Source organism: Delphinus delphis, chromosome 1, assembly GCF_949987515.2.
Source record: "Delphinus delphis chromosome 1, mDelDel1.2, whole genome shotgun sequence".
NCBI lineage: Eukaryota > Metazoa > Chordata > Mammalia > Artiodactyla > Delphinidae > Delphinus > Delphinus delphis.
The window spans coordinates 124122946-124139680 of NC_082683.1; the positions used below are offsets into that span (position 1 = coordinate 124122946).

At 41.3% G+C, this 16735-nt stretch overlaps 1 protein-coding gene across 5 annotated transcripts in view; it reads left to right on the forward strand.

The window, feature by feature from the left end:
* DCAF6 (DDB1 and CUL4 associated factor 6) overlaps positions 1 to 12055 on the forward strand; it is a 172731-nt gene extending 160676 nt beyond the window's left edge. For 2 of the 5 annotated variants that reach the window (XM_060033538.1, XM_060033525.1), the window contains 4 exons: positions 1751 to 1907; positions 2540 to 2628; positions 4558 to 4663; positions 11412 to 12054. In XM_060033538.1, coding sequence (XP_059889521.1) covers positions 1751 to 1907; positions 2540 to 2628; positions 4558 to 4663; positions 11412 to 11476 — 417 coding nt within the window. In that variant the 3' untranslated portion in view covers positions 11477 to 12054. Of the gene's footprint in view, positions 1 to 1750; positions 1908 to 2539; positions 2629 to 4557; positions 4664 to 11411 lie in introns of all 5 variants that reach the window. The other 3 variants (XM_060033562.1, XM_060033532.1, XM_060033554.1) reach the window with 3 other exon arrangements.
* The last annotated feature ends 4680 nt before the right edge of the window (positions 12056 to 16735 follow it).

A 16735-nucleotide genomic window follows, 5' to 3' on the forward strand; every position in this document is an offset into this window, starting at 1 on the left:
TTCCAATATATTATTGCACCTTCACAGTTATCTCTTTACCCAAACATAGTTCTTTTCGTCCTATAATATATTGTGAAAGACCATCATTTTTTATAAGAAAACTCTACCCTACTGAGGAACTATTGTAGAATTTTAAAAATTTTAGCTTGTACAAGTAACCATTGCTTCTTTTTTTTTTGCGGTTTGCGGGCCTCTCACTGTTGTGGCCTCTCCCGTTGTGGAGCACAGGCTCCGGATACGCAGGCTCAGCGGCCATGGCTCACGGGCCCAGCCGCTCCACGGCATGTGGGATCTTCCCGGACCAGGGCACGAACCCGTGTCCCCTGCATCGGCAGGCAGACTCTCAACCACTGCGCCACCAGGGAAGTCCCCACTGCTTCTTTTTTGCTCTCTCACACTTGTTGTCTACTTTCCTAGTAGATTTTTTTAGTTCATATTAGTGCCCTTTGTTGGTTTTGGAGAGAAAGATTTGGATACATGAAATCCAGGTTCCTTGCAAAATATAGTCATATTAATGATAACTCTTTTAAAGATTGACAAGTAAAGATTTGTTTTAGTCACCTTGTCTTTCTAGACTTTAATTTCCTCATCTATGAAATAAGAATAGACCAGATGATCTCTAAGATCTTTTCAAGTTTTTATAACCCAGAAGTCTATATACCCAATGCAATATTAACTGTTTACTAAGAGAATCTTGTGAGATGATTAACATAACTGTTACTCCGAACCATTTATATCTAGAAAGTGTTCTCATATATTCATTGAGTTATCAAAAAGTATCTACAGAATCCGTTTTAATCTGCTTTCTTTAGAGTCAAGGCAAAAAGTAACTTTGGGATGGGGAAACAATTAGCTGTCTCTATAGATATCATTGGTAGTAATAATTTAATCATTCTGGAAAGCATACTCATTATTGATAGAGGTAACCAATTTATATTTCTTGCATTTTGCTGGTTAAAATTTTGAATGAAAATAATTAGGGACAGGAATGGAAAAAAAAAAGAAGACAAGTAAATATAAAAGTATTCCAAGTAACAAAAAAACTCCTCCCCTCCTTTGCTTTGCCAAAAATAGCAAAGTAGCAGCTGCACTTAAAATGATTTCAAAAATTCTGATATGAAGTACAAAGAAAGATTTTTGATGGTTCATTCATGTGCATCTGCTGAAAAATTCCATCATAACCATTCTAGCATATCCTTTGTCTCATTGCTTCATAAAAGTAAATATGTATTTATATCTTTCCTTCTTGATTGTGAGAGCTTCTAATAGCTAATAAAAAGATTGGTACTTTTTGTTCTTTTGGCATAAAGCAAGATACAGGAGGGAACAATTCATTTTTTTCTATGAATTGTTTTTATTATCTTGTAAAATCGAAAATGGAACCGTTTTTGGAAAGTTCAATAACATATATATATGTTTCCATTATACTGTTCAAAACGCAGAAATCCCATTCATTCATTTAGCAGTTATTAACTCAGCACCTACTGTGTGCCAAGTACTGTTTCAGGCACTATAAATATAGCATTGAACAAAGCAAATCCCTATCTTCATGGGGGACTTTTCATTACTTACTGCCACTTTATCCCTGCTGATAAATCTCTATCATGATTTCAATATACTAGAAGACAAAGGCTCTCTTCAATTTTTTATTTTCTGAGCCAATTAACTGTTTTAACTTGAGAATAGACTAAATCTTTTTTAATAACTTTGATTTGAATTCTCTTATCATTTCCTTTTTTTTAACCCTTAGATAAAAGAAGCCAATTTCTGGGGTGCTAACTTTGTAATGAGTGGTTCTGACTGTGGCCATATCTTCATCTGGGATCGTCACACTGCTGAGCATTTAATGCTTCTGGAAGCTGATAATCACGTGGTAAACTGCCTGCAGCCACACCCGTTTGACCCAAGTAAGATGACCTTTTATAAGGCAAGGGCTAGAAATCATTAGTATAATTAATCAGCTTCAACTTTTTCCTAGTTGTTAATATAAAAATAATCCAAATTATCCTAGTAGGCAGCCACTAGGGTCAAGTATTACTATTTGGGGTTTAAAACAAAAAACACTTATAACCTGCTTTGGGCAGAAAATATGGGGAAATAGGTTAACGAGTTTATACTCTTAAGAGTGCTTCTAAGTTTTTTCAGCTGTAAGACGTTTGGCTGATTGAACTTTTCACTACTTAACCAAATTGAACCTCCAAGCCTTTTAGTCTTCACATGTCTGAATTAATTTACCAGAACAAAGGAGCATTGGCTTGTTCTTGCCTTCCATTTGAAATTGCCCATGTTTCTCATAAAAGAGCAGTAAGTAAGAAAAAAATTCGAGTGATTTCAAGATGGTCTTAAAATTGTGTTCTAGAGTAACTTTTAGGAAATCTTCAAAATAATATTCTCAGTTAACAACTAAATGTATCAGTACAATTTCCATTCTAACTCAATTTTGCTGAACATATACATACAAGCATATATACATTATAAATGTACATGAATTAATGGCATATTTCTAAGCTTTATATTAATGTGAGCATTTTATTTCTAGTTCTAGCCTCGTCTGGCATAGATTATGACATAAAGATCTGGTCACCCCTAGAAGAGTCAAGGATTTTTAACCGAAAACTCGCCGATGAAGTAAGATTTTTATTATACTTATTATAGAACATATGTCACTTTGTTCCCGAACTGCTGTTTGAAGAAGAATCAAAGCAGCTCATTTTGTTATTAGCTGGTAACATAAAACAAGTTAATTCATTTAATGAGGTCAAATTTTAAGAAAAAGAAAAGTCAAGAATAAAACATGCCCACAATACTAGAGAGGTAAAAATTGGAATATTATTTGGATAAGTAGAATATTGATTATTGGTAGTAACAGATATAGTATATTGTAGTTGAAGAAACATAGGGTGACTATTTGTGCTTATTGCAATGAAGAATCATTAAAAAAAAACCACGATGTCCTTTTAAGAAAATAGTTTTGCTATAGCTGTTCTCCATAATCATAGCCAAATAGGTAGCAGAACAAACGATTGGAGACTCTTTTCCTTTATGATTATATTTTAAGATTTCCTCAGCTTCTGAAGCTACTGTGACATCACTAGTTTTCAAACTGAGTTCTCTGAAGCTCTAGGTTTTTTACAGAATTGGAAGCAGGAAGATGGATGATATGAAAGCTAAACTCTGGGCATTTCCTTCCCAACTGCAACGAGGGTTTTCATTTTTGGGTTTCCGTATAAGATTTCTTATGAAAATAAGGATCCATTGCATTAATCAGCTACTAACTAATTGTTGAACTTCTGTGAGGAGGGGATTGCAACTAAGGTTGATACCACCCCCTCTTAATAAAATAAGAGTTCATTGCTAAAAATATTAATGACTTGGAAAACTAGTTCTCTAGACCAAGGTTGACAGTTCACAGTGAAATTCCCACGTATACTTTTACTCATTTAATAGACATATATAAAACACTTGGTGTATGTCAGGCACAGTGCTGAATTGAAAAAGATAACCCCCTCCTTCAGAACTGAAAGACTCGTGGAAAAAACAGACATATAAACAGCTAGACTATAGTGTGCTCAGTGTCAGAGATGTACCCATAGTGTTTTGGAAGCCCGTAGAAAGGAACAGCCATGCTTGCAAATGGAATAGATGGGATGGGACGGTCTTCACAGAGGAAATAAGAATTGGACTGAGTTTCCTAGGCATACAAGGATCAAAGGAACATTTGAGACAGAAGCATCAGTGTGCTTCAAGTTACTGTAAGGTAAGTGAACCACCAGTGTGCTGAAACCTAGAGGACACATATGAAAGCAGCTCAGTTGGACTAAAAAGCTAGGTTGGGGCATGGTTGTAAAGGGCCCTGTCGGGCACCCCGATGAGTTGAAAAAGTATTGTAATATCATTGGGGGACTGCTGATCAGGTTAGCATCTTTTTCTTCCTCTCATGCTTTCCTTTCTTTCTTCCTGTTTTTCCTTTGCCATGACCTTTGCTTTTCCTCTTTCTTTTTTCCTTTGCCTGTGATTATCCATTAGCTCCCTAGGTGTTCATGGATGTTCATTTAGTCCAATGCTTGGTACTTAAGACAAAATTCATTGGTAACTCTTATCCAAAGGTTTATTTTTCAAGATTACTTTGCTTCAGTCAAGGTAACATTTTTCTTGAGGGACCCAAGTGACCCAGGGATAATAATTTAACACTGCTCTGTCACTAGAAGTATCAGTTCTACTAGATGGGAAAATAATAAACAGACACAAAGTAGACTGCTCTGGAAAACAAATTATAAGTAAAAATAAATTGAATTCTTGAATGTTTTAAGTAGCCTCAAGGTTTGACCTTTGTCTTTCTGCCAGTTGAAAGAGTAGTGTTCTCTGATCTTACTCTGTCGAATGCAAGTTAAAGTAATTATTTGGTACTGAGTAGCCTTAAGGTGGAAATATAGACATATATAGATACATATGAAGAATGAAATAATTCCTGCTAATTTTTTACTGTTCTCCTAATCTCTAAGGAAAAGGTACAGTTACCCTGTGATCTTTGACATGGTTATTTAACTTGCCTCATAGGTTATAACTCGAAATGAACTCATGCTGGAAGAGACTAGAAATACCATTACAGTTCCAGCCTCTTTCATGTTGAGGATGTTGGCTTCACTGAATCATATTCGAGCTGGTAAGAACTGTCAGTGTACTATTAAAATCATTATTATATTTGAAAAACATTATTATTTAAGATCTACTTTAAAGGGATTTATTTTTTAAAAAAAGGGGGACTTCCCTGGTGGTCCGTTGGTTAGGACTCCGAGCTTCCACTGCAGGGGGCATGGGTTCGATTGGTTGGGGAACTAAGATCCCGTGTGCCATGCGGCACAGCCAATAAAGTGAAGTGAAGTGAAGTAAAAAGTAAAGTAAAAGTAAAAAGTAAAGTAAAAATTTCCTTAAATTACAAAGTCAAGGCAGCTTAACTTTTTTTTTTTTTAACACAAGAGAAGTTTATTTCTTGCTGACATTAAGTCCTCTCAGAGGGAACAGGTGCATGGAAGGCAGCTTAACTTTTGAATGAGTTCTATGAATTCTTGATCTTAGTACAGTAATTTATATCCCCATGAGCCAACTTTATTGAAAAGTGTCAAAGTGAAAAGATGAAGTCATTTGAAAATTTTATCAGCTGTGCTTTTCTTCTCAGAGTGGAAGATCATACCATAAACCTTAAGATACGTTATAGTAAGTACCCTTTAATGGTAGGTTTGGTCAAAATCAGTCACAGCCGAGACAAAAATAAATGTAACGTGTTACTACAGAGGTTGAAACAGATAGCTCAGTATGTTTTTTTCAGTATTTTTCTGTTTTAGATGATAAACTGTGAGGTTCAGTGCCACAGATACAAAATTGCATATATTATAACTAATATTCAAGAAGGAATGGAATAACCTGTGTTCATAACAGTAGAAAATATCCAGTATCCATTATAAACAAAGTGTTTATCACTCTTCACTGATATCACAAATTTCTTCATATGTTGGGTATTATTTAATAAAAACAACCACCACCATTTATGGAATACCTGTAATGTATCAGGCAATATACCAGTCATTTCACAAATTTATCCTCAGTTAGCTCCAACCCTTTACAAAGTAGATTATTTGTAATAACTCACCCCAGGTCACATAACTGATAAATGGTAAAGCCTGAATTTGAAACTAGCTTCCAAGCACTTACTCCCCTTTTACCTACAAATTTCACTTTCAGGAACACGTTCAAGTCATGAATAAGACACACAGTCCTCTGGAGGACCTGACCTCAAACTGCTTTTCTAGTGCATTCTTTCCTTCTCTATCCACTCCATCCACTCTGGCCCTCTCTGAATTTTGGGGTACATCAAACTCTTTCCCACTTCAGAGATCTTTCTAATCATGATGTCCCCTCCCATCCTCACTCTTTATTAGGATAACTTCCATTTCAGACCTTCAGGTCTATATAAGCAGTAGATTATATATCACTTTCTCAGAGGGTGGGGAAGGGAGAGCTAAGTATTCCAGGCAAAATAAAGAGTATGTAGCATTTGTCTAAGTCCTGGAGGAGAGAGACTGTAGTACCTCTGAAGCATTGAAAGAAGCCCCTTATGTCTGTAATTAAAAGAGCTGGAGAGAAAATAACCCTCAAATTGTAAATATTAACTATTACCAGGAAAGAGTGAAAATTTCAAATAGTCAAAACAAAAAATAAACCTAAAATGTAAACAGAAAATGTTTGTAGTCCAACAAAATATTATTGTAGTACTTCTAACCACTGTAACATCTTTTGATCTGTTTTCTTCAGTAACAATCAGTAACCTTAAAAATTCACTTGGATATCAGATTTGAGGAGGCAGCATTTTATAGAACAAGAAAAACATTTGCTGATTATGACAACTAAAATTTGCTTGTTCTTATGAAGAGTTCATCTGGTGAATGGTTCTTCCTGAGTTTTCCTATAGGAAACTAATTCTCCTTTCATTTGTGCAAGAATCTATTTTATTTTTTCTAATAAATTTATTTTTGGCTGCATTGGGTCTTCATCGCAGTGTGCGGGCTTCTCATTGCCGTGGCTTCTCTTTGTTGCAGAGCACAAGCTCTAGGCGTGTGGGCTTCAGTAGTTGCAGCATGCAGGCTCAGTAGTTGTGGCTTGTAGACTTTATAGAGTGCAGGCTCAGTAGTTGCGGCGCACGGGCTTAGTTGCTCCTCGGCATGTGGGATCTTCCCGGACCAGGGCTCAAAGCCGTGTCCCCTGCATTGGCAGGTGGATTCACTGCGCCACCAGGGAAGTCCAAGAATCTATTTTAAATAGGTGCTAATGTGTCAATGGTTTGTTAACTAATAGTTATTACCATCCTTCTTTGATTTTAGAATTAGATGTTTTATAATATAAAGGTTCCCTTTCTTCTATTTCTTTTTGTCAGCAGTCAAGGTTTAGTCAACTTAACTCACCCTCTTGTTTCTCTTAGGTAAAAGACTAGATAGAAAAAGGTACCCAAGAGTTTGTATTTCTGCTGCTTTTATCCTTAAGATGTCTAGTTATTTGATGAGTCAACTACTCCTTTCCTCTCCTTCCCTTCATTGTCCTGTATTCCAAGTACAATAATGTCTGCGTATTCAAGGAGAGTTAGTAATAGACTTTGATCATGGAAGCACAATCTAGCCACAGAATACTTCAGCCTTTCCATTACTCCACAAGGCTTCCTGGGAAATCAGCTCCTTCCTGCTTAAGCTGTGATTTTTAATGAAGAGTGCACTTTAAATCCCCCTTTTAAAACTACAAATACCTGGTTCCTATCCATGAAAGATTCTGATTCATTTCATCTGAATAGCGTTTGAGCTCCTGCATTTTAAAAAAGCAACCAAAATTATTCTCATGAATGCTGTACTAAAGACTTTTAGTCTAGGCAACTTCTTGAGAGAGAAAGGCAGTTCTGAGATTCCTAGAAGTTTTGACAGGCTTTGGAGAGATGGTGTGTGAACCATTCTAATCTTTTCTAAAATATGTTAGAATCTGATCAATTTACTCCCCTCCTTAAAATTCTCCTGGGCCTCCTCATGCTCTTAGGATAGAGTCCAAATATGTTAATATGGTTTATAAAACCCTGAAGCATCCCTTCATACCTCTGGACCTTGGCACACGTACATCTAGATCGCCACAGTGTTCTCCACGATGGATCTATAGAGCGTAACATCATATTGACTCACAGGCACTTACCCAGTCATACACAGATTCACTCCATCAATTATGGTAGCTTTACTCCAGAATATAACACATATTCATCTACCTTGGTCTCCCTGCTTCTGCTCTCGCCTTCATACAATCTGATTTCCACAGCACAGAGGGAGCTTTTTAAAACATGGGTCAGGGACTTCCCTGGTGGCGCAGTGGTTAAGAATCTGCCTGCCAGTGCAGGGGACACGGGTTCGGTCCCTGGTCCAGGAAGATCCCACGTGCCGCGGAGCAACTAAGTCTGTGCGCCACAACTACTAAGCCTGCGCTCTAGAGCCCGCAAGCCACAACTACTGAAGCCCACACGCCCTAGAGCCCAGGGGCTGCAACTGCTGAGCCCACATGCTGCAGCTACCGAAGCCCGCAATCCTAGAGCCCGTGCTCCGCAACAAGAAGCAGCCACCGCAATGAGAAACCCACTCACCGCAACTAGAGAAAGCCCGCACACAGCAACGAAGACCCAACACAGCCAAAAATAAAACTAAAACGTGGGTCAGTAAACTTGTTCTTTAAACGGCCAGACAGTAAATAGGCTTTGTGGGCCATGTGGTTTCTGTTGCAGCTACTCATTTCTGACATTGTGGTGCAGAAGCAGCCACAGATAATATGTAGATCAAGGGCATGGCTCTGCTTTAATGAAACTTTATTTACAGAAATAGGCTGTGGGAGGATTTGCACAGGGGCCATAGTTTGCTGACCCATTTTTTAAAAATATACATTAGGTTATGTCACCCTTGCTTAAAATTCTCAGGGACTCCCCAGCTGCTCTTAAAACCCAGACTTCATACGCTGATCTACGTGACCTAGACCTGCCAGCCACTGAGTCGACACATTCCAGTTTTCTCCTCGCCCACTACATTTCAGCCATAAATGGCTACTTTCCTCCTCAGATTCGTCAAGCTTGTTAGCATATTTAGGACCTTTTCACTGGCTGTTCCCTCTGCCTTTTAGGCAACTTCGTCCAACTTCACTAATAATTGAACGTACAATTGAGGTCTCAGCTCCAGTGTTACCTCCTTAGAAAAGCCTTCCCTAGTCGCCCAGTGTGAAGTTGTTTCATGTGCCTTCTCACACCCTCCTTCTCATTCAGTCACTCTCTGGTCATTGCCTATTTCATCAAGTACTTATTCTAACTTCATTTCTTTATTTTTGTCTTGCTACACAGATTAAAGGAGAAAAATACCTTTCTTATTTTCTGTTTTTCTCCTCTAGAAAGTGAGCTCATTAAGACCAGAGACCTAGTTTGTCTTATTCAGAGCTGGACAGCTAGCTTCTAGAACAGTGCCTAGCATATAATAGTGTTTCGTGAATGAACGGGTGAACAAATGAATGAACTTCTAGTATCAAATCTTTAGCTAACGATGAGTCTTGTATTGACTCTGTTTTGTTGGAACACAGGTTTCCTTGGGGTATTTTTTTCATATCTCCCTTGTCCCCTCCCCACACCCCCAGCAAACTTAATCTCTCTTCATGATCTTATCTTTTCCGATCAAAAATAATTTCTTGAAGAAATATTTCTAACAGAGAATTACAGGAACCGTTCCACAAATGTAAACCTTACTTACAGGAGCAGTTTGGTGTTGTCAACTTTCGAAAACAGTGGATACAGAAGTGATTATTTCTAGTTTTCATTTAAAAGAACGCAGTGTTCTCAGATCTCTGTGGTCTGTAATTACCAGCCAGAGATTTGTGAAAGTGTGGAACTGCTTATCAGTTTTCCTACCTCAGTAGCACCTTGTGGACAAAAAGATTTCATTTAATTTATTCTTAGAAGTTGGGTTTCTATTCTGAGACATGACTCGGCAGCAGTTACGTGAGAAGGATTTGAGAAACGGACAGCTGTTCTGCCCTCTTCCTCCTTCCACAAGCCACTGTCAGTTACCGTGTGACCCGTATGAGACTCCAGGGGCCCTCCCTTGCCTTCTTGTCACTTGCTTTGGACTCTGCAGAATTCTAATGTCTGCTGTAAACTGCTTGATTTGAAGGCTGTGACATTTCCTCCTTCCCCTCCATGTCCCCATCTTCATTCGTAAGTGTGACAACCAGAGAGAATTTGGGCCACCCTACACATTCTGAAATAGGCTGATAGTGCTTCCTCAGGCTCCAGTAATATGACAGAATAGGTTTGTTGAATATACTCAGTTGTTGTATCCTATTCACGATACTCTGGTTAAGCAGAATAGCAACTTCATGTTTTTTCCTCTCATGAAAGTATATCATCCAATAAAGAGTGTAATCTCTTTTATACTAACATCCCTTAGGTAGCCTTTTATTGATCAGAAAGTCTTCCACTGTGTTTAGATTCCTTAGTGACCTGTGAAGGTCTGTCATCATCTTATTTTGTTCATTTATTTTACAAATGTGTATTGAACACTTATTATATAATAACAACTAAAATTTGTATAATTCAGGTTACAAATCATACACACATACATTATCTCATTAGTTTGACATTGAAATGGCGTTGGCGTAGAGGGGATTTAATCTAATTCACTTGGACAATTAAACATACAATCCCTTCTGTATACTGGTGTTGTTGACTTAGAATCCAATGGGAGTGTTTAAGCCTCTGTAGATAATAAAATCTCAGGATTCTGTTTTCTCTTGGTGTTGACAGTGGGACGGAACTGTTTCCCCCGTGTCTAAGCCTTTTTTCCCGCAGCTTACCCTGGAGAAATCTTTCTGTGATAGAAAGGGTTCCACGCTAGTGGTGGTAGTGATTCGGTACTGTTGCCTTCTTTACATACCCTAACGTAATATATCTTATCTTAGTAAAACTGACGTTCATTTATTTGATAAACCTTCATTCAACCTCTCATACTAGACCCTTAGGACATAAAAGAAATAACTACCATCTTCCCAGGAGCTCACAGTCTAGTCTGTAAGAAGACAGGCAAACAAGCTATTACTGTAATTATTACACGATACACACAGAATATTCTGGAGTGTGAAGGAAGGAGTTCATAATTCTGCAGGTTGGGTATTTGAAAAAGTCTGGGGGAAGTTTCACACAGGGAATAATAGTCGTATCGAGATGAGTAAGCAGAACCATTACAGCTGAAGAACTGGGTGAAGGTGTCCCAAGCAGAGGAACAGCAAGTGTAAATCATGGAACTTGAGAGGACGTGCCGTGCTCACTCGCCGGGCTGTAATTGTACACTCCCTTGAGTGTTCAGTCTAGATAAGCTCCTTGATGACAGAGACTGTGACTGTTTTGGTCACCATTGTATCCTGGAACATAGCAGATATTTAAGAAATGTTTTTATAAACAAATACACAGATCCTCAAGAACGACCACCAAATTCTCCCGCACAGCTTGCCTCTCACTCCCCTTGGTGACACCTGATACACCTCCTAGGGCTCCCAGGCTCCCAGGAACACGGTTTGAAATCATTGCAGTAGGCCACAGTAGATCAAGATCTTTAGGGTTTTTTCTTTGTACTTTTTATATCTTTGGAATTACATGACTATTCAAAGTTGAGAGTGCTGTGTTTCCTTTACTCTTTGTCTCCAGAGGCAAAAATAACTTTTCTACACACAGCTGTGAACTGATTTTTACATGATGATGTGCTGAATTATATACATTTTAATCAGTTTTGAATAAAAGGCATTGAAACTTATTTTAATTGTAATAATAAAGGTATTTCGTTTTGTCTCATATCTGTGTCTTCCAGACCGGTTGGAGAGTGACAGATCAGAAGGCTCCGGTCAGGAGAATGAAAATGAGGACGAGGAATAATCAGCTCTTATCGGCAAGCACTTAGATGTTCGGAAATTTGTATAAGACATTTATATTTTTTTCTTTACAGAGCTTCAGTGCAATTTTAAGGTTGTGGTTTTTTGGAGTTTTTCCCTTTTGGGGGGATGACCTAACATTGGTTTGGAATGACTGTGTGCATGAATTTGGGAGTGTGTGTAAAACAAAACTAGCGAAATGTTTTAAAAACTTTTTGCCATGTATGAGGAGTGCTAGAAAATGCAAAGTGCAATATTTTCCCTAACCTTCAAATGTGGGAGCTTGGATCACTGTTGAAGAGTAATTTCCATTATAGTGAAAATGTTGGTTCAAATAAATTTCTACACTTGCCATTTGCATGTTTGTTGCTTTCTAATTAAAGAAGTTGGTTGTTTTAAGATATCCTGACTTGATTATTTAATGCCTTGATACCTTGACCCACGTTTTCCAAATCTTTTCTTGTAACCTAAGATTGTCTTTCTCTGTTCTTTTCTAGATTAAATAACCTTTTCAGTTTTGACTTCTGTGTGACAGAATCACACAGAAGAGCTTTTTTTCATTTCTCCTTTCAAAGTACTTTATCTCCACCCCCAATCATCATCTCTCACGATCAGTGGTCCCTCATTACCTGAGTTCACGGGTCAGGCTATGAGCAATCCCAGAGCATCATGGATACTCACACACCATATTAGCACAAGCCAGTTCTGAGAGCTCTGGCTTCTAGCCTTCCTTTCTCCAACTTCTAGGTTTCAACTGAAAGTGTTGACCATCCAGTCTTCTAATTCCTGGTCTTCCTCCTCTCTGGGGTCCACCTTCACTCGACACAGACACACCCAGGTCTGTGTCTTGCAGGTTACGACTTGAAGCTGCACCTGCAGACTTAACCCTTCAGCCATCCTCTCTCCTGTCTCCTAAACTGTCATGCCCACTCTCATTGGGCCATGAACAGACTCACAGGTGTGGCCAGGCAAAGCATCCTTCTCCCGTGTGGAGACCAGGGATGGCGCCTCCCCGGAACATGGCTGCAAGCCCAAGGACACCTGATGCTGAGAGAAGACAGACTGGCTTTCTGGAGAGAGGAAAAATAACTCTAGTTGGCTCGGTAACTTCAGTTGGACTTCAACATCTAGCTCTTAGCCTGGGCAGGACGCATATGTCTCCATATTAGGAATACGCTGAATGGTCAAAGGGAAAGAAAGGAGTGAGTTAGAAGTTTAGCCAAACAGGGCAAAGGCATGATTTCCAAAAAGTGCCAGGTCTCAGTTTCTGGTACCCAAATAGTTATGTGATCTGCTCAAGCCATGTGACTTCTTTGGGCTTCTGTTTCCTCCTCCCTCAGATAGAGGTAGTCATATTTGCACCACCCATGTCCCAGGGGCTGTGTTAGGACCCCACGAGAGGTTGAAGGGTTTACAGAATAACTGAAAGGACAACTGCGGCGCACAATATGACACTACAGAGGGATTATGCCATAGAGAAGTGCTGGAAAACCGACAGCCCAGACTGGAGTACTCAGTGGGGTCAAGGGTGACTCTGGCAGGAAGAACAAGAGGAGAAAATCAATGGCGTTTGTTCACTCTGGCGCAGGATGTCGATAGTGGAGGAGGCTGAGCAGGTGGGAGTGGGGGGATTCTGAACTTTTTGCTCAGTTTTGCTGGGAACCTAAAACTGCTCTAAAACTGTTCTTTTTTTTTTAAAACCCAAACATTACAAAGTGGTATTTGTCCAAGGAATCAGGCCCCCTGCCTTTAGCGATTTTGTAGTTTGGGTGTTATATGTTATAAAGGAGCAGGGCAGGCCAGACAAGCAGTCAAGGAGGCAGCTAGGAGAGAAGACATTCTACAGAGGCAGAGTTCACGAGTCTTGGCCGCTTCCATGGTCCAGTGTTTGTTGCAGGGGAGACAGTGGACCCCAGGGCTCACTTACCCACTTAGACAAGGAATGCGGCTTTAGTGGTGGCAGGTGTTGGGTCAGACAGAGGTGGTGGGCTCTGTGCCTTGAGGCTGTTCCAAGTCTCTGATAATCTACCACCCGCCCTTTGACTTCGGTTATGGGATGGACATATCGAGAGACAGCACTGCTATTCATTAAACCTCCTTTAGAACTCTGGGTTAACAGTGTTTGTTTGTTGTCTCTTTCTTGGTCACTTCCACGCCACTTAACGATATTCCATGAAGCTAATTTTCTTGCGGGAATTCATGAAAAACACATGGATGGATGGACCCAGGCGACTGTGGTATGGACTGTGCAACGGTTGGCCCCTTCCTGCTCAGTCTCCTTCCTCTCTTTAGCCCATGGGAAGGGAGGCTGGAGACAGAGACAAGTCTGTGGAAAACAGGGGTGGGGGTAGAGGGGGAGACACCCGAAAATGTCCACAAGCTCAAGCACAAGTTCACAATTTGCACAGCCCTACACAGACCAAAACCCAGATACTTAATCAGGTAAACAAAACTATTCTAAGTACACTCTTACTTTTTGATAAATATTGGTTTATAATAATCCTAAGCATTTTTTAATCTTAAAAATAAGCGTCCAAAAACTTCAAGTGAACTATATTTTAGGATCAGCTGGTCTTTATCTTGAAGGTTGGTTTTGAACCACCTTTGCATCCAGGGGTCCCTTATCAGAACACAGCATAGGGCTCTGTCCCTTAAGCATGTCCACGTCACTGACAGACCTATTTCCAGCCAGACAGGCTCTTTCCCCTGGCCGCCTGCCCGGGCCTGTGATCCTCCCTAGGACTGTCTTTTCCTTTGGGAGGGTCAGACTCACCAATGATTAGTGATACTTCAAGATGGTGGTGTCAAAAGGAAAAACAGGGCTTTCCTGGTGGCGCAGTGGGTGAGAGTCCGCCTGCCGATGCAGGGGACATGGGTTCGTGCCCGTCCGGGAAGATCCCACGTGCCGCAGAGCGGCTAGGCCCGTGAGCCATGGCCGCTGAGCCTGCGCGTCCGGAGCCTGTGCTCCGCAGCGGGAGAGGCCACAACGGTGAGAGGCCCGCAAACCGCAAAAAAAAAAAAAAAAAAAAGGAAAAACAGAAGTGGCTTTTAATTCTTAAGCTGTTAATACTGCTCAGGAAAATGCTTTCTGAGGGAAATGAACACAGCTTTGCGTACTTTGTTCTCCTAAAAATAACAGTGAGCAGAACTGTGCTCTTGGTAATCTTATGCAGATTTGAGTTTGTGCTTTGAATTCTTTCCAGTGAATCCAGCCACCTTAGGCCTGCAGTTTTTTATAGGTCTGGCAAGCAGATATTCCAGTCTCCCAAACTCCTTGCTTTACAATAGTCCTACCTACCCAGTAAAGCCCTACTGGCCTTCTAATAATGATGACTGTTAACTATCCCTCATCCTCCTCGAGCTGCAAAGCTGGCTCTTTCCCTCTCTCAGTCACATGGCCAAGACCTGGCGTTTCAGCCCCCACCCTGGCTTAATCTCCTTTGAGACCTTGGACAATTCCCTTCACCTCCCTAGGCCTCCTTGGATTCTGTGTGTGCCCCTTCCCAACCCAGAAGGACGGTCCGGCTCTGCCCCCTCTTGTAGTCACATACGACTGTGCTCACAGCCGTTTTCCTTTGCTTCAGGGTGAAAAATGTGATTTCCCTTCACTCTCCCATGGAATTCACCTGGGGTTCTGTGTACACTGTGGGTGGCAGCATGGACTCCTGCCCCTGCGCTGCCCCTTCCCTCAGGGGCTCGGAGACTCACAGAATCTGAACCCCAAAGCCAAGGCCAAGCAGTCACTGTCACTGCAGGATGGGGCTGCCCTGAGACTCCAGGTCACATCTCAGGGAGAGCATCCCTTCTGGGCTGTAAGGGAGCTCAAAGCTGAGCTTGTGCTTTGATTCCAGATGCCACAGCAGCCTGGGGCTCTACCATCTTCGATAGCCAGTAACAGAAAAGCTCAGTTTCGCCCCTTCAGATCTCCTGAATCCCAAGTGCCACTTAGCCTTTACCCCCTCCTCTCTATCGTCTTCTCCTTTCTCACCACATCCCTTCATGCTGTACGGCAGACGTGACGACGTGACGATTCCTACGGCAACAACCTTCAACACCTCTTATCTAGGATAACGGTTATCTTTTTAAGATTCTCACTTCTTATCACCAGAGCCCTGTAAAACAAGAATAATACACCCACCTGCAGAGTGGAGAAGAAACAGCAGGGGTTCAGCATCCGCTATGCCCCAGGCACTGTGCTGGATGCCCTAATCCACATAATCAGAGGGCCCCCTGGAGTCTGTGTCCCCACATAGAAACAGAATACAAAGTTCATTTTATAGATGAGGAAACTGCAATACAGAAAGATCGAGTAATTAGCCCAAGGACACCTTACTCAGAAGCAGCAGCGTGGAATCCGAACCCAGAACGTCCCATACCAAAGCCTGCACTATCCCCACTGTATCATTTGCAGTGAGATAAAGCATTTGGAAGTGCCCAACTAATGCCTAGCACATGACGGGCACTCAGATGTCTTAACAGGTCAGGCACACAGTAGGCACTATGTGCTAGTTCCCTGTCTCATCCTTTGGTAGCCACATCACCTTCACAGTTCCTTCCAGACGGGAGACGGCTGGGGCTCAAGGCTGAACCCTTGTCGTGAGTATATCCCGTGGTCCATCCGCAGACCTGTCTCTAATCTGCGAGTATTTCAGGGACCCACTATCAGGATAGACAAAATACTCATCTAGTTAAATCTGAACAGGCCAGTAAAGTCTCTCACTGTATCAAAGCGCTTTTCCTCCCTCTCCTGTCCACTCCAAACTACCTTGGCCTATTGCAAACACTTGAATTAGTCCCGCCGTTCACTCAGAGACTACCCAGCAGCTCCTTAAATGAAAATCAAAGAACATTAGCACCAGATGGCCCTTGTCTTAACATTCCTCAACCCCGTTTCTACAGCAGTGATTTGCTTAAGCTCACACAGCTGAGCACTGGCAGTACCTGCAACCCCGAATGGGGTCACACTTGTAAGCAAGCTAGCTGGGTGGTCCTTTAAAGGCCGAGGACTGCAGTGGAGACCAGGAGCTCAGAGTAGGTGCTCGAAGCCAGAAGCAAACGAGCCTTCAGCTTTACCCTTAGCTCTTCCCGGTGGGGAACTGCCAGCGGCATCGCAGCCACACTGCTGCCACCTAGTGTCGAAGGCCCTGAACTCCAGTCTTGGTGCGTCTGGCCTGGGAAAAGGCTAGGGATTGAGCTGTGTGCTCAGTGGCGTGGCACTCCAGTGCCTTCTGGGTCACACTAGCCCCCAAACCTGGTATCTGGG